General features: G+C 35.0%; 1 protein-coding gene across 1 annotated transcript in view; it reads left to right on the top strand.

Annotated features, from left to right (window-relative positions):
- Positions 1-657: 657 nt before the first annotated feature.
- Positions 658-24,082, top strand: part of LOC149074921 (ras-related protein Rab-8A-like) — a 29,764-nt gene continuing 6,339 nt past the window's right edge. The window contains exons 1-6 of the mRNA XM_089245869.1: positions 658-930; positions 17,256-17,316; positions 17,491-17,551; positions 19,914-19,991; positions 21,172-21,261; positions 22,832-22,945. Coding sequence (XP_089101995.1) covers positions 807-930; positions 17,256-17,316; positions 17,491-17,551; positions 19,914-19,991; positions 21,172-21,261; positions 22,832-22,945 — 528 coding nt within the window. The 5' untranslated portion in view covers positions 658-806. The remainder of the gene's footprint in view (positions 931-17,255; positions 17,317-17,490; positions 17,552-19,913; positions 19,992-21,171; positions 21,262-22,831; positions 22,946-24,082) is intronic.

Below are 24,082 nucleotides of genomic sequence, written 5' to 3'. Positions count from 1 at the left end.
TTGATGGTGAGAGAACAGGTTGGGGGGGGGGGGAGACACACGCCCACACACACACACAACGTTTTTTTGGTTGGGTTACAATAAACGTCCGCGATCAGGGGATAAGAAGAGGTTAAGAAAGAATCAGCCCGATTGAATTTATTCCACTGGTTTTTGGACGCAATATTACGTCCCAAATCGTAAAGGATATATTTGCAAATTTTCAGAGCATATTTCGTCACTTTTTAAATGCGTATTATATCCGGGCTCTATCAATAACTAACAGAATGTTTTCAATCATCAACATCGTCAATTTATCGACGATCGTCACCCGCAGAAAACGATTAATGCCGAACAAAATAATTTTCCCAGGATTCACACATCACTTACTCGCAGAGACATACTTATGCCGAATCCTTGACAAAAAAGAAAAGTGATAATGATATCAAACACGCAATCCAAAAAAAAAGTAGAACCGTGTAAACATGTTAATGATGATAATAATGAAGGGCAAACCAATCCCTATTGGGATTCCAGACGCCCGTCTGGTCATGATCCCAGTTTCGGTTTTCGGACTCGAGATGGCGCTGGCGAGATGTCCTGGAAGTTGTGTAGATGTCTGCTTCTCTCCTACGTTATCCCGAAAAACGACTGCAACGCCACTCTGGGATAACACAGGATAAAAGTACATTGTTATTTCCGTCTAGAGAGAGTGTAGTAATATTCCGAGAGTAACACACAGTACGGTGAACCCCCCCTTTAAGCGTTGGGAAAAGCCAACCAACTAAAAAGGAAAAGAAAGAAACCCCCGATCGATACCCACTAAAATGGCGGTGGACTTTGTTGCGACTTACAAAATACTCGTCCTGGGAGATAGCAACGTCGGTAAAACGTGCATCGTGCACAGATTTTGCGATGAGACTTATTACGACACTTACATCTCGACGATTGGTGAGTATTAATTATAATTCCGAGATAAAATATCCATGTATTATGTATAGGGAAGTATAATTGGAGGGTATGAGTCATTGTTTTGATTACAGTGTACGGTTGAATGGTGCCTTTTGAAGGACTCCGTCGTAATTACAGCTCGGGGTGGACGGATAATTTTAGAAGATAACTATTGAAGTTATAATTAGGATTATAATGCAGTATAAGAGCGTCGATTATGTTTTTTTTTTGAATTAATAAAGCTTTAATAAGAGATTAAAAAATGGAAGAGATAATAAGTCAATTGTGGTTAATAATTATAATTAGATTATTAAAAAGTGAGGTGAATGTATTTAATTTCGAGTATTTTAATGCATTATTATTATAATTATTTGAGATCGTCCGTCTTAACATGGGCCCTGGGGGGAAAGTGATGTTCTGGGGTGCCCACTTCTAAGTTAAAGCACCCACGTACAATTCACATACTTACTCCCTAAAAATATCGCAGCACCTAATTTCATCATTTTCCTAAGCACTTGAGGACCAGGGCTGTTTGCTCGTATGTGGCGATGCGTTGAGATAACCCCTTGTATGTAAGTAACCTCCATGTTCACCCCTCCTCCAATGAAGGGTTGGCGTGATACTAGCGTGCATCGTGCACAGATTTTGCAATGAGACTTATTACGGCACTAACATCTCGTCGATTGGGTATTATTCTTCTCATAATTAAAATAATAGAGATCCATATATTATAAGAGTGATATCTAGAGGAGTTATAATTGGAGGGTGCGAGTCATTGTTGTTATTACAGCGTATGGTTGAATGGTGCCTTTCGAAGGACTTGTAATACGACCTTGAACGACGTAATTACTTCTCGGGCTGTTAGTGTAGTTATATATATATATATATATATATATACAGTCGCCCCCTCCCGTGTTCCGGGGGTGACCGCAAATACGGGAAATCCGCGAATAACCGAAACCATAGCTTTTTCTTGTATATCGTTTATTGAACAGCATGAGAAGAGCAGGGTGACGCAGAGGTAGAAGGGAATGTAAAATAGGGTGCAGCGATTGTTTGGCGATGTTTTCTTGTTTTCTGAAAGAACATTGTGATTTCTGTTTGCCGTCTCTTCTTCTTCATATCATAAAGTATGTTGGAGTATGTTGACAAGGCTTCCTCTACTGATTTTTCTACATGTGAAGAACGTAAAATAGAGAGATCTATGTCATGAAAATAATCTATTGCTTATTTGAGCTTGAGAAGCCCTTCCGCTATGTTACTTGCGCGGTGAACTTGTCTTCTACTTCTTTATCTTGATCTTCTTCATCTGGTACCGCTTCAGTTTCAGGACCAGTCAGTTGCATTAATTTCTCCTCGGTCAATCCATCATCAAAAGAACTTTCAATGGCATGTATTCACTCTCAAGGTAACTCCTGACTTCTGGAACGAAACACCGTTTAAACCAATGAAGGAAAAGTGTTTTCGTAGTCCAAGCCTTTTTATTGTTCGTCCAAAATGCTGGGAGCTTCGGCTTATCCTTCCCTTCAATGCTCATGATTTCACAGATTTGAAAATGATGGTGGGCTTTATCATGTACCCTTACGCATTTGCGCAAAACAACATAGTAAGTCTATCTCTACTTGCCTTAAAACCAGAGGGGGGGGATCACTTTTCTTCTTCGGCCTTAAATGTTCTTTGCGGCATTGTCTTCCAAAATAGCGCAGTTTCGTCAGCGTTAAATACCTGTTGAGGCGCATAACACTTCTCTTCAATAATTTTCTACAAAGTTTTTGTAAACTTTCTAGCTGCCTCCTGGTCGGCAGAGGCTTGTTCGCTAGCGATTTTTACATTGCGTAATCCGAAGCGTTTCTCGAACCTATGAAACCAGCCTTCACTTGCATGAAATTCTGATGAAATAGACATTTCACCAGCCCTTTCCTTTATAGATGCGTAAAATGTTATCGAATTTTCCGTTATAATGTTACAATCAATTGGAATAACTTTTTTGTTATTTAATTAATGTTTGAAATTTAATTATAATTTCTCCATAGTAACAATGATGAATAATTTATTTTATTCTAGGAGCGTATATATGTATATACGCTCCTAGGTCTCAATGTCTAGGTCTCAACAAATCTTGTATTGACAAATAAAGAGGACATTTATATATATGTAATCAATTTGTATAATCATTTATCAATGTGAAATAAGTAAAAATTAATTTTTATAGATTTAAGCCAACTCGTTTGATGTTAGCATTTTATTCATTTTAAACTTTTCCACGGCATAGTAAAAGTCACTACAAAACCCCACCCCCCTCCCCCCTTTGAAAAATGCCATATTTTTTTTAATGAAGCAGGCTTTCTTCTCCGATTTTCAGGCAGGGTAAGGTCAGCAAACCTTTAATTTTTGTTTTCAAATTCTCTTTTTTGCGAAGAAATAATTTATTTCGTTCAATTTTTTCAGCCAAGATGATGCAAGGTACATTCATCTTCATTAAAAGGGATTAATAAAATTTGCAGTTACGGAACTATGTGAAAATAAATTTCAATATTACATATTGAGTGAAGATATTCTTTAAGCTTTCTTTTGAAATGAGGCAGATTTGTAATTGTTTGCATTTCATATGGTATTGAATTGAAAAACCTTGGCGCTATGAAAATGAAGTGTTTTTGCAAAACATCTTTGTGTGCATGTGGAATAGAAAAAATACAATTTGGCCTACGTGGATTTACTGTAGTGCGCATGGGTAAATGGTGTTGTCTTTTGTACAGAGTAATTGAAATTTTTAGCAAGTACAGCTGACTAACAGTTAAGACGTCAGCATTACGAAAAAAAATATATTAGACTGGGTGTTATAGTCATTATATAATAGTCGAATCACTTTTTTTGTAGATTAATTATAGGACGAATATTACTATTGTAATCTCCACCATATATACAAAGACCGTAATATATGTGTGATTGAAACCAAGAAAAATACAAATTTCTGATGAACACTTTTTTAACAGATGGAAAAACTTGAAAATCATGTACCTCAATATTTATTATGCAGAACGTTTACGTGTGATTTCCATTTTAAATCATTATCGAAATAGAGACCGAGATATTTAATACTCTTGACAGCTTTAAGACAGTTACATGAACATGAAGTGAGATTACATTGGTTAGTATGGTATATCAATTGAATAGGGGCAGGAGAATTATCTCGTAGGGAAAATTTCATGTATTTGCTCTTTTCAATATTAATTTCCAGATCATTAATAAGAAACAAATTCCGAATTTTTAAAAGATCTTCATTTATTTTTTGTTTCAATACCTCTAGTGGATCATTACTTGCATACATGACCACCGTATCATCAGCGGAGCAGATAATTTTACCAAAAATATCAATGTCACAAAAGTCATTTATGAATATTTGAAACAATAAGGGACCTAAAACAGAGCCCTGAGGGACTCCCCTTTTAGTTATTGAAGAAGAACTGTAGAAACTTGAACATCTGACTCTTTGGATTCTATTTTTCAAGTATGATTTCATCAAATCGTGTGTGCCACTCCTGATGCCTATTGATTAAATTTTCGAAAGGAAAATATCGTGATTTATTGAATCAAAAGCTTTTCTTATATCCAAGAATATTTCTATTACTTTGTGGGGTTTATCAACGTTTTCATAGACAAATTGAGTAAAAGTTAATAATGCTGTTTCAGTATTTTTTTTAGGTAGAAATCCATGCTGATTATCAGAAAAGAATTTTGTTTTGTTGAGGAAGTCAAACACTCGGTTTTTTATGATGGTCTCAAACACTTTCGAAAATGTTGGAAAAACAGATATTGTTCTCTATAATTGTTAAAAACATTCACATCTCCTGATTTGTAAACTGGAGTAGCATTTGCAATTTTTAAAGCATCAGGAAAAATAGAGTATTTAATGCAGTCATTAAAAAGTTGAGTCATATAAGAAACCCCATTATTTGGAAGCACTCTTAGTATCTTTGAATTAATAATATTAGAACAATTTTTACCTCGAGATATATCAAATATAATATTCGAGATCTCAGTATAACTTATTTCAGAAAAAATCATAGAATCATAGATTGAGGGTTATTGTTAATTGAAGAGGCAGGAACTTAATTTTGATATGAAGAGTTATTACTACCCGACATCGTAATGAAATGGGTATTAAATTATTTTGCGATGAGACATTACTACTATACTTAACCGTACTACCTTAACAACCTTGTACACATTCCTTTATGGAGTTTCTAACGAATCCGTACTGCCGGAATGTGTGTGTATGTGTGTAGCCCTGACTAATATATATATATATTGGAGTATTAGCATATAAAATTCTAGGGGTACGAGCCATTGTTTTGGTTTCAATGTACGGTTGAATAGTGCCTCTTCAAGGACTCCGTCGTATTTACAACTTGGGTGGAAGGATAACCTCAGAAGAGATGAATATTGTAAGGAAATCTTAGAAGTAGGAAGACTGTAGTCTCTAGTGGTCTAGGGGTGCTCACCGGACAAGTGAGATGACGTGGGTTCGATTCCCCTCGAGGGCAGTTGATTTTTCTTTCCTGGATTTATTTTTGCATCAACCCGCTATCGAAACCTTAGTAGTGATAGGAGTATAAGCGTTAATATTATCATCGAAGTTATAATTGGGATTATAACGCAATTATGAAAGCGTCGAATATGTTCTTACGAAGAGATAACTTGAAAAGATAAGCCAATTGTGTGGCTGTTTGAATACTATTGGATTATTAAAAGAGCCAGAGGATTATATTATAATTTCGAACTCTTTTGAAATATTAATTACTTTTTGACCAGTCCCCTCCCTCGGACAAAATGTGACTACTTCTGGCCTCCTACAAAACAAACTGAAAAAGCATACGCCTACAATTCACATACTTACTCTAAGGATTAGCCAAAATTGTGGTTTTTTAATTATTATTGGATTATTAAAGGAACGAGATGAAATATAATTCTGCGTATTTTAAAGCATTTTTATTGTTTGTCCAGGGGCCCCCCCCGTGTGAAGGGAGTTCTGGGGTCTCGTATCAAACTGAAAGCACTTACAATTCCCAATACTTATTCTCTAAAACCACAGCACCCAATTTCATTATTTCCAGGCAGAGCTCTGGGCCGATGCGTTAAAATAGCCTTGCAAGTAAGTAATCTCCATGACCCCCTCCCCACAAAGAAGGGCTGGTGTGACACTAGCCTCGCATGCATCGTGCAAAGATTTTGCGATGAGACTTATTATATGACACTTACATCTCGACGATTGGTGAGTATTAGTTATAATTCCGAGACGAAATTTATGTATTATAAGATTAATATCTAGAGGACTTATAAATGGGTATATGAGTCGTAATGTTTTAGTCACAGTGCGCGGTAGAATGGTGTCTTTTGAAGGACTCCATCGTAATTGCAGTTCGGGTGAACGGATAACTTCCTTAAGGTTATCATTGAAGCTATAATATTCGGATTATCAAGATTATAACTCAATTATATAAAGTATCGAATATGTACATATGAAGAGCTAAGAACTTAAAGAGATAAGCCAATTGTTGTTTTTAATTATTATTGTATTATTAAAAGATCGAGATGAGCATCTAGTTTCGAGTGTGTACTATGTGCTCTCTACGCACCTTCCTCACAAAAAAAGGCTGACATGACAGATATAAGAGATAAATCCCTCAAAGATCAGAGAGAGAAGAAGTATCACACATTTTTTCTAAATTCTTTCAACATAAATTTATTAGAAAATAGATGTCTAGGGAGTCCCCACTGGAAATCGTGGTCTGGTTGTCTGAATCTCGCCTAAGGGCCCCACTGAAGTATGTGGAGGCCATAGTAATCTAATGGATTAAATGTTAAGACTACGCATATGAAAATCAGTTCTTGGAATATGAGTACTTTACTTTTAGACCACTACAATAGACGCATTTAAATCAACCGGAAATTTAATGTACTGCATTATTATAATGTTATGCAGACGGGCTTGGCTCATTTAAACTTGGTCGAGGGGTTACATACCTCTTAACAGGGGGGGGGGGGGAGGTAAAAGTTAAAATATCATCAAAAATACTATTTAACCATTGATTTATTAGAATTTTTTTCAGATATTTTTGATTAAATATGCTATCCTCTGAGGTATAAAATTTTACATATCTCTAATGCTTAATTTTTAAACAATTTTCAAAAAAATACATTAAAAACAGTTTGCCCGTATGACAAAATGACATGACATCAATGTAACCATACAATATTGAAATTAAAATGAAGAAAACGGTTCATTTCATAAAATGAACGAAAAGATTTCAGATCCATTCATAAACATTAGATTTATGAAAAAAAAATTCATTTTTGAAAATTTAAATTTTAAATAAGAATGAGAGTCACCTTTGATGCTAGGGGGAGGGCAATACCCCCACACCCCCCCCCGTATCTCCGCCCATGATTTTAACGGCAGTTCCGAGATATATCGTCAAACTTGATCAAATTTATTTCAGCCACCCCGAAATATCTCGGCTTCTAAAATCGCCCTGAAGTTGTTTTTACACTGAAATATGTTTTCCACCACCCCCCTTCCCTGATAAATCAACTGCCAGTGGGAGGAGTCAGCTCTTGTTCAAGGTTAGATAAGGGAAGGAGCGAGAAAAAAAGACTGCGTTGGCCCCTTTCTTTCAGCTATGTAAAGAGATATACGCTCAGTATAACTAATACAAAAAAAGATGGTTTTTTCCAAAAAATAATGATTCTCTTCCTATACAGACACACGCGTCACACATGGCAGATGTTTTTGTATCTTAGTGAGGGAAATAAAAGCGATGGGCGGAGTAAATTTTCTTGTTGGGGGGGGCGGGGGAGGAAAGCAGTTATCAGCTCACAATCGGGAGGAAAATAATTCTTCATGAAAATAGGTGACAATTTGTGAAGGTTCCGCAATTTCAAATGTGGCAGTTGTTACGCGGATCAGGAAAATTTTAACAACCACTCAAAGGGTTAAAAGCTGAAGTGCTGAAATCCTAGTTATTTGCCAGACGAAATTTGTTGAATCTCTCTAAGATATTATTGTTAGTTTATTTTGGAATATCAATGTAGCTTGCAGCAATTTTCACCATGTCCAAACAAGGTTCATACCTCTAGTTTAACTGTGGGGGAAAAAAAATCTATGGTGGAATTGTGGATGCGGATAGTGGGGGAAGTGGACAATAAAGTCACGTCGATTCTTTGCACGAGAAAAGGACGAAAACGAATCTGTCTGGGTCGTTCAAGGGAAACATAGACATAGCCTGTAACGTCGGGAATATTTGCCGTGCGACCAGAAGATGGCAACGTAGGCGATGTGACGAAACTGCGCAGAACGTGTGAATTTCCAGAGACAACTTCGGTACGTACAGCAGCCATTTTGTAACAGCAGAGGTATGCGATGGATACGTCCAAGCATGGCGTTATTCATTTTTTGTGCAAAGAAGGTGTGACGGCGAATGAAATTTTTCATCGAATGCAAGATGCAATTCGAGCATTCTCAGGGCGCATTGTGGCTATGGGTGAACCATGGTGCCACTATTTCCGATCGGCAACAAAAAGGATGAATCAGGGATGAATGAATCCATCGTCATCGAGGCCCATTCATCTGCTGTGGCTGGGAAAGTCACGTTGAGCTTGTCGTTTGATATCGAGAGACTATTAATGTTGGAGTGGATGCTCGTGTGGGCCACCATCAACGCTATTCCGACACGTTACAGAACCTTCGAAGGGCCGTAAAAAGCAAGCGGCCTGGCAAATTGTGATGAGGTGTGATTTTACTTCAGGATAATGCAGTCACACACTGCCAACACAACAAATTACAATCTGTGTGCTTTCCTCTGGAAAACGTTGGATCATCCGCCTTACAGTACGGATCTATCGCCTTGAGATTACCACGTGTTTGATCCGCTAAAGAAGGCTGTGAAAGGTCAGCGCTTCACTTGCAATCAAGCGGTGCGTGATGCAGTGGTTCTATCATTAGCCTCCATCCTTCCTCACGTAAGGTATCGAAAAACTTGTACCACGTTTGGGCATTCGCCAGAACAGTGGGGGGGGGGGGGTGTGATTATTTGTAGGCTCTCCTGAAGCCTCATTACCATGCTTTTCGATTACTCATTTCCCAATACAGTATCTGTAATTTTTCAGACACCAGTCTGTTTCACTTGAACGACTCTCATAAGGCTACGCTGATAATGAAGCAAAGAGGTATGGGTTACAAGAATTATTGCGACTGGGAAGAAAAAAATGAAATGCATGGGGGTGGAAAGCAAGAGATGTCCGCTCATAGTAAAAGAGGAGAAGGATAGAGAAAATGACCGGAAGGGGGTTCTGAAATGTAAGGGTGTGATGATGATGATGATCCCTCTGCTGAAAAAGAAAAAAAAACGGGACCAATCAGTAAATAGCGAAAATCAGCAGGTCGACGTGAAAACAAACAGGTTTCTTCAAAACGCGCACCTCGTTTAGTGACCTCTTTCGACTCGCTCCTCCGATATGTGCGGTATAGAACAAAACAATACAATTGGTTGCGTCACTAGTCTCTATTCCACACTCCCGTACCTCTTGGTCGCCGCACTATGTGCACGGCCTAAGAAAGCAATTTTGGTGCGCTATTCCAGTACTTGCAGAAGCTATAAACAAAAAGCAAAGACAGTTGAAACTCGAAAATCATATCATTTATTCTCTAAATCAACTTGAAGATCTGTGTACAATGTGTTAAAAAAAAAAAAGAAAAATCACTAATTTATAAATGAAGTAGTTTTCGTGACCGTTTACGTTTTATGCAAAAACTAGTTGCAACAACGAAGAAACTGACATGGCAATTGATAGCCATCAAATAAATACAGTAAATTTGATTCATTATCGTATGCACCGTAACTTCAAGTGGCCTTTTGGTCTTAGGGGACTCAGAAAAAGATTTTTATCTGTTTACCTCTTGGAAGTTTTGGTGCATAATGTTTCATTACTACATCTTTGGTTGTTATTTGCATTGTGCAGAACCTATCCAAATGATCCGGTAACTTCCACTCCTGATTTTTCGCGAACATGAAACTGGTATTGGAACTAATATTAGCATTTTTCGAATTTTGAAATTTAAATTTAAATAAGATTGAGTCAATAAAGTCTTTTGCTTCGTTTCATGAACTGAGCAGTTTCCTTTATTTTTAATAAATATTTTATTCAATTAATGGTGTTATGCTATTTTATTGTGCTATTTTTTAATACATTTTACTGAAAATATGTAAAAATGAACTATTAAAGGTATGTAAAACTTTATAGCATATACAACCAAAAATATGTATAGATAATTTTTAATATACCGATGGTTAAATAGTATTTTTAATGATATTTCTACTAAAGCATAGTTTTTCATCATGTTAAAGGTATAAGATCCCTTGAATATATTGGCTTCGCTTTTACATAATTAAGCTTGCAAAAAACAAACACTTAGGGGCTCTGTCATTCAAACACATAAACAAACCCTTTTCCAGACATTTTGTCCGTAAGTGTAGTTGACATCCTCAACAGAGGAGTTCGTGGAGTTTTACATTTTATTCGACATCCATGTTTTTGAGCGCATTCTTTTTTTTTTTTTCAGCCACCTCGTTGGACAGTTCACCTGATGTGGCCTTTGTATTTATATTTGTTTGCAAAGAACCATACTTAGTACTGAAGTTTTTTAAGAGAATCTTATTGATAGATAAAAGTTCTCTCCATCATCTTTGATTATGCCCCAGACGAGTTTTGAAACGAAATTCTCAAGTTTTACGACAACAAATGTGAACCAGTTTATTCTTTCCCTTGTTTTCGATGATCCATCAAAGAATGAGGCGCGTGTCGGCTCGTGGTCTTCCTGAGAAAAATAAGGGGAGTATAGGGAATGTTATTCAAAGCTTTCCAATGGAATATACGCGAAGATGACAGCCTATTTCTCTTCGCTCTCTTCATTTCTGTGTATGAGTAAGATGTCTGGTGACCCATTCTCACCATGGCTTCTGTCCGAAGGACATGATCAAGACATTTAAATGGCATCGAACCAAATTTAAAATCACAAAACATCTTACCTAGAAAATTTTAATGTGAAAGAGTTCCATTGTGACGGCAAAAAAATCTGCAGACATAGTAGTCGAGAAAATTTTTTCTTGAAAAAGAAAACGACTTTCAGTTGCCAACTTTTAAATTTAATACTCATGTGAGATAGATGAATGATATTCATTGTGTGTGTGTGTTTGTGTGCGTGTGTGTGCGTGCGTGCGTGTGTGATGATAAGTCTCTGGGGCATTTCAGTTTCCTTACGCGCTGAAACTTTCTCTCTCTCTCTCAGAGTTACCTACGTACCTCTGGTAACACATGAATTTTTTGAAGATCATGTTCACACTCTTCGCTATTCATGCGAAGGTTTCAACAACTGACTGATGCGAAGACGAATTCATTAAAGAAACTTCAACTTCCTCTGCGGGGAATCGAACCCTCTCACATTTCGGGTGAGCGGCAAGACCACTAAGCTACAAAGGCACCGAAACTCTCTTCTTAGAGCTCTTGTGCGCTGAACCGGACCGTACATGGACAGTCAGACCTAACTCCACTAACAACGCAATTACTGACACCACGTGTGGCAGTGGTCCTGACCAAGTACGGTCCCGTACAGCGCATACAAGCTCTAAGGAAAGACGTTCGTTACCTTCGTAACGTAGTGGTCTAGCTCACTCATCCCGGTATATGAGAGCACGTGGGTTCGATTCCCCGCAAAGGCAGTTGAATTTTCTTTCCTGAATTCACCTTCGCATAAGCCAATTGTCAAAACCTTCGATTATTTAAATTTCCTTTCAAAAAATACGGATACTTCCAGAAACAATATACAGTTCTTGCATTTACTTTGGAAAATAAATTAGTGAAGTTGATAAATCTCTATCGGAACTAAACATATATTCGCCCTTCTACAAAACACGATAAACAATAAATATCCCTCTCGGAATACAAAGGTATAAATTAGTATTACTGTTATCGAATTAGCTGATCCTTAAACCAAATTGTCTTAGAGAAAACTTAGAGAAAAGACAGCCACGCGCGCGGGCTCATTGCAAATGAGAGATAATGGTTTACATCCTTTACAATTGGGAAAAAAATAAACAGGTATATCTTTTTAAAAACTTTAAGCATATTTGTTGCTTATGTGTCCATTTTTTACGCATGCAAAAGTTTTCAAACTAATTTCTATTTAAATTCTCAATGCCATATTTTCCGCAAGCAAAAAATTGAAACACCCCTTTAAAAATGACTTATTAAATTTTAACTTTTAACTAACTTTTTTTAAAACCGTGAGAAAAAAAAAAACTCTATTATTTTGAAATCTGGGGAAGGCCAGTTACAACCTCTCATCGTGCCGTACTTTGCCTATGACTACTCTAAGCTAGGAGTTCTTAAAATGTGCGTAGTGGCGCCCTGGTGTGCCACCAATATTGTAAGAGGCGCCGTGAGTCAGCGCCTCAGACAAAATTTTTTCGAAGAGATTCTTTGTTGAACTGCTCTGGGGGGAGCCGAGGGTAAGCGTTGATTACGGTAAGGGGCTGTCACGGGTGGAAAAAGTTTGAGAACTCTGGCTCTGAGCTATAGTTAACGTACTTTATAATCCGCAGAATTTCATGATTTTCGCAGATAAGTTTTTTAGAAATGATTTTTTTTTAACTTTAAAGGTATCCGACTGTGTTCAATAGCACTTTTCTATAAAATGGTACTGGAGTGAACTTTAATAACATTTCTAGATAGAAAGTGTCCAAAAATGGTGAAAACAATAACAAATATTGGATTACGTATGTCATTTTCTATGAAAAGCCATTTTTATGTCAAATTTTAAGCAAAATACATGTAATATTCGAAACACAATAGCAAAACATTCTCGGAATGGAATGTTGTATTATTTTCACAGTACACTCTTAAATAGTAATGATGCAGGTTACGAACTAAAATTTAAAGAATTGTATGATATCCTCATAAGCTACACTCGAATCTGTTAATTTACGTGTGAATTTTTTACACTTTAACTTGACATATCATATATAAAGCTCTATAATTAGACAAATATATGTGATAGACCTTAGATTTGCGTTTATTATCCTCAATAATATATATAAAAATATCATATTAAAATTTCATAATGATACAACGAATAGAATTCTATAAATCATGTTTCAAACTTAAGTAAAATGTCAAAAATTTCATTCTTCGTAAAAATAGTCTGAGTTTTTATTCACGAATTACTTGTATGTAAAAAACGCAACACTAAAGTGTATGTAATTTCGACTCTAAGTGTCATATAAACAAAAAGAAGTCCGTTTTGGAATCACAAGCCTAGTCATTTTTAACGTAGTCGGATACCCTAGACAGCTTTTAGGATGATGATCGTCAATATTTAAAGCACATTTTGAAACTTTAAGACTAATGGTTTAGCAATTACCAATTCAATAACGATAAGAGTGGACACCCTTTATATTAGACAATAATCACAATATCGATCACCGAAACCAAACAAATTAGAGAACATTTCTCAAAAGTTATTTCTGACATCCCCCCGTTTCGTACTCACCAGAAAAAATATATATATAAACGAACACGTAAAGTCAGTTAAAGGGTGCCGAAGTTTAATGACATTCCACAGGTTAACAACCACCGGATGAGCCAAAAAGAACAGTATATACTATATCTAATAATTACCAATCGATCAAAACTGTACAAGATAGTTTATAACCATTTCAGGAACAAAAATAATGTAAATCATCTCTTAAAAAAAGGTGAAGCAAAAAGAAAAAAAAAATCCTATCACGAAGGGAAATAAAATACAAAATAAAAACCACACCCAAAGAAGAAAAATGGATCTTGGAATTTCGATTTTGGCGAGGAGCTAGCGAGCGACCATCTGTCGCCCGACTGTGACTCATTTGGAATATCCACTAGACATAGACATATACATACATCCGACGGACGACGTCGACGGCGCTGAAACTGCCCAAGGGCACCACCACCACCACCAACCAACCAACCAACCAAAAGAGATTGTTGGGCGGGAAACCAAAAAAGGAAAATAATAGAATGAGTCAAAATGCGTCTCGGGGTTGTAAATACTGAAATCGATCTTTTTTGGAGTCTTCCTTTTTTTCCCATCTCAAGTGGGGAAAGATATTACGTATATATATATACGTATATTGAAGAAATCGTTAGTTTCGGTAGAGAAAGATGTCTTCCACGGGATATTTAGGCTCAGCTTAATCGTTACCAAAGGATGAAAAAAAAAAATTGGCAGTAGTAGTAGTAGTAGTAATGATGATAATAATCCATAAGTTGTTGTCGTCGCCGCAAGTGAAGTGGGTAAAAATACCTATTATACTTCCGTGTGTTGGAAGTCACGCGAGGGGAAAAAGTGCATTGCGCTATTGGGTGATGACACATGGGATTTTCTTCCCATGTGAATAACCTTGAAAATAGTGTTTTGGTATATGTTAAAAAAAAAAACACTGTGTGTTGTGTTGTGTGTTTTTTTTCCTTATTGATATTTTGTTCGATTTATTGATTTTATGAACGAAAAAAAATCTATTGTTTATGATGATTTTGTTTGAAGTTATAAATTTTGTATTAGTTAGCTGATAAATTTTTAATTTAAAATGTATGTGCTTATATATAATTGGAAAAAAATTCGATTAATTTAAAAATTGTTTGGGATACTGACTTTTATTGCGTTGTAAGTGTATGTAGAAACTGGGATTGTTGAGATTATTTCAAAGTATTGTTTGTAGGTGTTGTAGCAATTCACCGCAATGAACTCTGCTATTTGAGTTTACTGTCCACAAAAGATATATTTTTAAGGGAATTTCTGTCAATAGAAAGAGTCAACAGAATTATTGTTGATTGAATAGCAGTACCGTTAAAAATATTTTTAACGAAAGTATTGGCAAAACGTGGTGACCCGACTTTTAAAAACATGTTCATTACAATAGCCTATTAGTAAAAATTTGACCAAAAATTTGACAATGGAAAACATTCTTCAAAGAATTGTTGATGGATAGGAAAATTGTTTTTTCAAAACATTGTTTACCTAAGGAAAAGATTCTTCCAAAAAATTGTTCAAAACACACACATTGTTCACCAAAGCACTCTTCAAAACATTGTTCGCCAAAGCAACTTTTCAAAAACATTTTCCCAAAACATTGTTGAAAAAAAGCACTCTTCCAAAAAATAGTTGACCAGAGCAACTCTTCCAAAACATTGTTGACCGAAACATAGTTGACCAAAGCTGCTCTTCCAAAAAATTGTTCGCCAAAAGAAATGGTTCTTCCAAAAAATTGTTGACAAAACACTTTTCTAAACTATTGTTGACCAAAGCACTCTCCCAAAACATTGTTGACCAAAACATTGTTTACAAACACTCTCCCAAAACATTGTTTACAAACACTCTCCCAAAACATTGTTTATAAACACTCTCCCAAAACATTGTTTATAAACATTCTTCCAAAACATTGTTCTCCAAAAGAAATTATTCTTCCAAAACATTGTTCTCCAAAAGAAATTATTCTTCCAAAACATTGTTCTCCAAAAGAAATGATTCTTCCAAAACATTGTTCTCCAAAAGAAATGATTCTTCCAAAACATTGTTGATCAAAGCAATTTTCCAAAAATATTGTTGACAAAACACTTTTCTAAAATATTGTTGACAAAACACTTTTCTAAAATATTGTTGACAAAACACTTTTCTAAAATATTGTTGACAAAACACTTTTCTAAAATATTGTTGACCAAAGCATTCGTCCAAAACATTGTTGACCAAAGCATTCGTCCAAAACATTGTTTAAAAACACTCTTCCAAAACATTGTTTAAAAACACTCTTCCAAAACATTGTTTAAAAACACTCTTCCAAAACATTGTTTAAAAACACTCTTCCAAAACATTGTTTAAAAACACTCTTCCAAAACATTGTTTAAAAACACTCTTCCAAAACATTGTTTAAAAACACTCTTCCAAAACATTGTTTAAAAACACTCTTCCAAAACATCGTTGACCAAAGCATCTCTTCCAAAACATTGTTCACCAAATCATCTCTTTCTAAACATTGTTTTAAAAAAAGCACTCTTCCAAAACACTGTTTTAAAACACTCTTTCAAAACCTAGTTGATCAGAGCAAATCATCAAAAATATTGTTGTTTAAAGCAACACTTAGAAAACATTGTTGTTTAAAGCAACACTTAGAAAACATTGTTGTCTAAAGCAACACTTAGAAAACATTGTTGTCTAAAGCAACACTTAGAAAACATTGTTGTCTAAAGCAACACTTAGAAAACATTGTTGTCTAAAGCAACACTTAGAAAACATTGTTGTCTAAAGCAACACTTAGAAAACATTGTTGTCTAAAGCAACACTTAGAAAACATTGTTGTCTAAAGCAACACTTAGAAAACATTGTTGTCTAAAACAACTCTTTCAAAACATTATTGACCAAAGCAACATTGTTGACGAAAGTACTGTTTCAAAACATTATTGACCAAAGCAACATTGTTGACGAAAGTACTGTTTCAAAACATTATTGACCAAAGCAACATTGTTGACGAAAGTACTGTTTCAAAACATTATTGACCAAAGCAACATTGTTGACGAAAGTACTGTTTCAAAACATTATTGATCAAAGTACAGGTGTAGAAAAACTTTTTTTTTCAAACAACAGGTGCAGGCGCATAAAAACATTGTTGATAAAACCATTGTGTGTCAAAAATGCAGTTTTGAAACATTGCTGATTCAAATACAGTTAAAAAAATATTGTAGGCAAGAGTAGTTTCATAAAAATTGGTGACCAGAATACAGTCATAAAAGAATTTTGATAAAATACTGCATGTGTCAATAAAGTACTGTGTGTGTCAATAAAGTACTGTATGTGTCAATAAAGTACTGTATGTGTCAATAAAGTACTGTGTGTGTCAATAAAGTACTGTTATAAACACTTTTGATATAGTACAATTAAAATTTTTTTTGATAGATTAAATTTCCTATTAATTATAGTTAAAAAGATTTTTGACAAATAAGAGGTGAAAATATTGTTCATCAAACCACTGTTGGAAACGTTGATAATAAAAACACAGTTTCCAAACTCTGCCAAATCTTATGTTGCAACGAAAATTTGCAACCCAAGACATCCAAATGAGTTTCATTTGAATATCCGATTGAAAATAAATCATAAATTACATACAAGCCTAAAAAAATCAAACAAAAAGTTGAATTTAGAAATTTATACTGAACTTTTTTTTAAATATTTTTTCTCTCTATAGGCATTGATTTCAAACAGAAGATTGTGAACTTAGACGGGATGCCTATAAAATTACAAATATGGTAAGTTTCAAAGAAAACCCCACATGTATGTGTGTACCGGTAACTGAAAATAAAAATTCATCAATTTGATAAATATATAGTTTCAAATATTGTAGAAATTTATTTGCCCAATAGTTTTCCTCGTGTCTGTGAAAAATCTGAAAATAGCATGCTTTTTGAATTGATTTTTTTTAGGGATACGGCAGGGCAAGAACGTTTCCGAACATTAACAACAGCTTATTATAGAGGAGCTATGGTAAGTACACGAGCAAGATTCCTAGAATTCGTAAATAATTAATTAGACAAGGTAGATTTTTTTTAAAGGTTTAGTAGGTGTAGGAGATAAAAGGTTAACGCCCTCGAAAATTTATGCTCATGAATTACATTAATACACATGGGAGTCATGAGCGCCTGTGTTTGAGCTTTGCAGAATATAGAATTACTATGCGGAGAAGCAAACTTTTAGGTTTCTTGAAAAATATATTCGTAGAATAGCGCGTGTGTACGAATATGTTAGATTGTTGTTTTTTGTTTTAAGAACGGTTTGATGAACATTTAAAATCATTCTAAGAACTACCCAGTTTTATGTGAATTTTTTTTTTCGATAACGCTATGAACAACGGTGTATCTGAGTTGTTCTTTTTTAGTTAAACTAGCTCGCTTTTGTAATAATATAACATAACAATTTTATTGTTGGTCATAGTTGTTAAAACTTTTTGATGTGAGGTGAATTTAATTTCTTATTATAGTACACGAGGAAAATTTCTAGAATTCGCAAAAAATTAATTAGGCAAGGTGGTAGTTTTTGCAAGTGTAGGATCAGTGTAGCTGCAGAACAGTGGTTCTCAAACTTTTCCCATCCGCAGCTCCCTTGTCCAATTTATGGATTGTTGCGGCTCCCCAGAGTATTTTAGTTTGATATTTTCACTTCAAAGTATAAATAGGAGCAGAAATGAATATCTCCAACTCACCGTGACGCCCCTGACGAGCGACGCTTCTAGGAGCCACGACGCACACTTTGCGAAACACTGCTGTAGAAGATAAAAGGTTAGCGCTCTTGAAAATTTATGCTTATGAATGACATCAACCCTTACAACGGCAACGACCAGATATCTCGCCTAACTTAGTGCTTTGTATTTCTGAAATTCTTAGACATCTCGCTTCTTTGAAACCCTCTTATTTCGGCAATGCCGAGCCCAGATACCGTTGTAAGTTTTCTTCTCCTGATAACATGGTCTCCATTCGCCCCTTCCCCAACTTATCAGATCAACTGTTGGTGGATGGAGTCAGCTTTTGTTCAAAGTTTTACAAAAGAAGGAGCGAGACGTTTTTTTCTTTTTTTCTTTTGGGATACTGTCTTCCTTGTATTTTTTTTATAAAAAATTCTCGGTGTTGGGGGAGGGGGAAGCACTTATCAGCTGCACAAAATTAAAAAAAAAAAATTTTTTTTGAGAAAAGGTGGCATTTTACAGGGAGTTAAGTGATTGCCACTATGACAATTATAATACGGATAAGGGAAATTTTTTAAAAACCGCTTAAAGTTTTCATACACGGGGAGGGGGGGGGGTCAGGATTTACTGAGTTTGAGCTTTTTCGCATAAACATCAATTATGTAGTGAAACAAACTTTCAGTTTTTCGAAAAGAAATATTCGTAGAATAACGTGTTGATTTATAGATAATTAAGAAATAATTTTTTTGTTTTGATGATGGATTAATGAACATACAACTATTCTAAGAACTATACTATATATGAAATTTTCTCTTTCGATTGTATTATGAACAATGTGTATCTGAGTTGCTTTTCTTAGTTGGATTAGGTATTTTTCTTTTGTAATAATATCACATAACAATTTCATTGTTGCTATAGCTGTTGAAACGTTTTGGTGAGAGGTGAATATAGTGCTTATAGTACAAGAGCGAGATTTCTTGAATTCGTAAATAATCAGACAAGGTGGTGGCTTTCGTAGGTGTAGGTCCTACACCGTAAGAGATGAAAGTTTATTAACATCCTCGAAGATTTATGCTCATGAATTACATTAATACGTATGGGAATCATGAGTTCCTTTTTTTGTGTGTGCTTCACAGCATAATGCTCACTATGCAGTGAAATAATCTTTTAGTTTTATTGTGTGCGCGCGTGCGTGCGTGCGCATGCGTGTGCGCGTGGTGAAGTATCCCAACTTTGGGAGCTCCTGGAGATTATTTCTTAGGCTTAGAATAAGTTACTCGGCATTTGTATTAATGAAGAAAGAATTTGAAAATCTGTTCAGTATATATATATATTGCGCTCTTCTCAGAAGAATGTTTACGAGGAGTATGTGTAGTTATATAGTGCAATATTTTTGTGTTTATTGCACATTATAGTAATGTGGCAAGCACATTAGCAATCTCTTCAAAATTTAATTTTTGCCCAAACTATGTAAGGCCCATTTGAATTTTTTTTCTAAACTTTTCTTAACTGAATGCCTCCACTGAAGCATAAATTTCTTTTTTTTTTTTAATGAAATTTATAACTCATAATAGTAGTAGTACTAAATTTTTAACGACTCTTAAAACTGCACATGTGAATTATTTAGTACTTGGAACTTATAACGATTGTCTTATTCTTAATTTCCAGGGAATTTTGTTAATGTACGATGTCACGAATATGGATTCGTTCAACCATTTATCATACTGGTTCAGAAACGTAGAAGAGGTATACAAAAATCCCATTCCAATTTTCGTCATTATTATTTCTCTCCTCCTTTTCAACTGCACAAAAATAATTTATTCGCTTTGAATGTCTCCATCTAAATATTTAAATTTATATATAACAAAACAATAAGTGAAGCATACTTATATACGTTTATTTAACGTTCTCTGCTTTTAAAATTAGAAAAAATAAAAGCAACTATAAAAAATAATCAAACTATGACGGAGCTATATAAAAACTTCTTGATATTATTAAATACATACTGTATTTTATAATTATATTTTTATTTAATGCATTTTTATGCGCTATATGATGAGGTTGCCTTATATGATATCTTAACGCGCCAGAAAAGTCTCGCTTAGATCTGTATACAGTATGGAGTGCACAACTTTTGTAGTTCGCGGGCAGGGTATGCGCAATATCATGTATTTGTGTTGCTCGCGGCCAAAAACGGGTGTATATAGAACGACCATCTTGTTTTCATAAATTTACTAATTATATTGTGATAATCTTGGCTCCAATTACCATAATAAAATTGCAACAATATGAACGTATTCATCTCAAATATTTTTCACGCGATTTGCATTAGCTCTCCATTTACCGCCAATTGCAATTTTTCAGCAATCTTAGCGATAGTCGACAGCTTTACTTACCTTTCACAATTTTTTTTTTTTGGCTATAGCTGGCAACTTTACTAGCTTTTAACAATTTTACTTACCTTTGACAATTATTGTGGTGATAACTGGCAATAATGGATCCCGATTTCATGTATTTTGTGAAGAAAGTAATGTTATCCTAAGATATAAAATTAAAACTAAAATCTTACTATATATAATGTTGTATGTATTGAATGATAGTTTTTTCGCAGAAAACCTTTCGCGGGCCGGATGAAACCCTTTGGGGGGCTATATTTGACCCATGGGCTGCAGGTTGTGCCCCTCTGGTAGGCAGAATCGATTTGGAAAAAGACAATGCATGTTTATGTATAAATCTTTTCCCCTTTTATATTGAAATAATGCTTTTCTGAAAGCAATGAAAGCTTTCACTTGAAGCAATGGAACATGAAATCAGAAACACGACATTATATTGTCTATAATAAAAAAATTTTTTAGCCTTTATTAAACTTTTAACATTACATTTATTTTTATTTTACTACATGCATTTTTATTTTTTTGCTCAAAAGAATGCCTCACCTGATGTCGTGAAGTTATTAGCGGGGAACAAATGCGACAGCACGAACTCGAGGGTCGTTGATTATGAACAGGGCAAAAAAGTGAGAATTTATTTTCTTGGAGTTTTTTTGTTAAATATTTTCGTGTTTGCTTTCAGAAAAATTTATTTAGTTAGTCAAGTCTTTCCAAAAAAGGCTTTAATAAGAAAATATTGCTATATTTGAAGACAGCGGTTCCTTTTTAGGTTCAATCTTCAGGCGCCACAGTGGAAGAAATTGCGATAAATTAGACATATTAATGAAATGAGGAGTAACTAATGCAAGAATCATTGATTGTGAAACACAGTCAAAAAGACCAATCAGTGCAATTGTTGATCTTGAGTCAAGTTAAAAGGTTGTCCATCAAAATGACAAACACGAGGGAAAACCAAGTATAAACTGGAATCATTTTATAGTAATTTTTCAAAGAAATAAAAAGATGCAAAAAAAAAATATTATTTGCTACATAATTTTCAGATTTGGCATCATGCATTTTTCCCAACTAATTGGCAGTTTTTAATCCCTACCTACCGGTTTATATTTGATCCGCCTACCTTTCAAAGCATTTGCTACAGTTTTATCCCTACCGTGATGAACTTAGTTGCACCTTCATGTAAAAAATAACTATAAATATTAAAACCATAAAAACCATTGTACTGCAGCTAGTATGTTTAAATTGGAAACTGCTTGTTGCCGAAATGGAAGAAATTTGCAATTTGTTATAATATACAGGGCTTCTCAACCTTTCTCGAGTCGTGAGCACCGATTGTGGCCAGCATCAGAACAAAAGCCTCTACATGACAACTCTGACGCATGATTTAACTCAGACAGTCATAATGTGATTCTTCAAAGGGATGGTTTAGTTAATGCGTCAATCAAAGCACTCGTGACCACTAAATCAGACGCAAGCATCGAGCTCTCGAGGGTGTTTCAGTGCGCACCACACAATGCTCGCAAGCATCGGATTGGAAATGTGTGGTAAACGTCGTCACTGGAGAAGTGTTTTTTTTTACTACAAATTTGGAAAGATGTAAAGCTTAGATTCCAATGATAAATCTTCAAAACTGATATACGTATTTATATATTTATATATCCAAGAAAGAGGAGAAAAAAGACTAGTGATGTTGATTGTTCTTCTTTTACTGATCAACACCATCCTCTTCATCAAACATAAGCGGATACCTTATGAGGGCGATCACCCCAATCGCCCCTCCCCGTTTAGTGAAAACCATATTATTAACATAGGCGGGAGATGGTGGAGACGCCATCCCCGCCTATGTCCTCCAAGCATCCACCGCTCGTTCTTTATCCCTTTTGTTTTTGCTCACCAACAATAAAACCTATTTATCAGTCTAATATTTTCCCATTCATTCGAGAAAAACAAAGATCACTGAATTGAATAATAAAAAAAATCTCTTTTCCAACCTCACCTGTGATAACTAACAAACAAACGAAAAGCTATAGAATGTATTACTTCTGACCAGATCAAGACGAATTTACTCGTTTACGTCGTTTTAGTGGTTGATATGCAGTTTAAATGAAATTTTCTATTCAGCATTTTGGATTGAGAAATCATGAAAAATTAGCTGAAATACTCTAACGAAATCATTACTTTTGTATTCCGAAATTGCAGATCGCCGAAAGCTGTGATGTACCGTTTTTCGAATGCAGCTGCAAAGAAGATCTCAACATAAACGAAATATTTCTAACTTTAGCTCGAATGATCCGGGAACAGAGGGAGAGACGAGTAAGTCTACACAATATTGTTTATACATGCAATATCTATCTGCTGATATCGCAAGACATTAAATTTTGGCAAAGTTATTGAATAAAAAAGAATTTGACAAAGTTTCCGAATGAAACAGATTTTGACAAAGTTTCCGAATGAAACAGATTTTGACAAAGTTTCCGAATGAAACAGATTTTGACAAAGTTTCCGAATGAAACAGATTTTGACAAAGTTTCCGAATGAAACAGATTTTGACAAAGTTTCTGAATGAAACAGATTTTGACAAAGTTTCTGAATAAAATAAATTTTGACAAAGTTTCTGAATAAAATGAATTTTGACAACGTTCAAAACAAATTTGACAATGTTTCCGAATAAAAACAAATTCTGAGTTTCCGTATGAAACAAATTTTGACACTTTCCGAATAACAAAAATTCTGACACTTTCCGAATAACAAAAATTCTGACAGTTTCCGAATAATACAAACTTTGACAAAGTTTATGTCCTGAACAAAAAGAGCCAATTCCTATGCAATTAGGTGTGCAGAACACGAATCTGAACATAAACAAACTGTATTGGCTACGGTTTTCCTCTGGAATCGCACATCTAATGCACTTATAATAACACAATACAATACATACACAACATAAGTATATAGAATGCAAAATAGCACAGAAAAAAGCAACACAAATATGTATAGGAACTTCACCTAATACTCGTATACTGGTATAGAAGCTCAACATCAATATGCATAAAAACTTTCACAAATGCGTAGGTACGCAAATGTATTATAGCACAACAGTTCATTTATCGGTTATCGACGTCCAATACGTAATTCTTTTTGCATTGCGCTTGTGCTGGTTTACGGAAAATTCACCGCAAGCAAAATTCACCAACCAGCAATTCATCGACAGAAAATTTACCGACTGCTTGTTTCAACAATAGTGTCAACAATTCACCGACAACAGTTCGACACGAATCATTAGTAGTTAGTGAGTGAGTGTCAGAGTGATTGACCAAGGGGTAGACTGACTGATCTAGTGAGGGAGCGAGTGACAGAACGAGTGACCTAGTGAGTAAGTGCGTGATCTGGTGATTTAGTGTGTGTGAAAGAGTGAGCGACCTAGTCAGGGAGTAACAGTGATCTAGTTAGTGA

This window comes from Pholcus phalangioides, unplaced genomic scaffold, assembly GCF_987345545.1.
Source record: "Pholcus phalangioides strain wild (caught in Gottingen) unplaced genomic scaffold, Ppha-v1.0 ptg000016l_1, whole genome shotgun sequence".
NCBI lineage: Eukaryota > Metazoa > Arthropoda > Arachnida > Araneae > Pholcidae > Pholcus > Pholcus phalangioides.
Note: the sequence above shows the minus strand (reverse complement) of the source record. Positions and strands in the feature narration are given on the sequence as shown.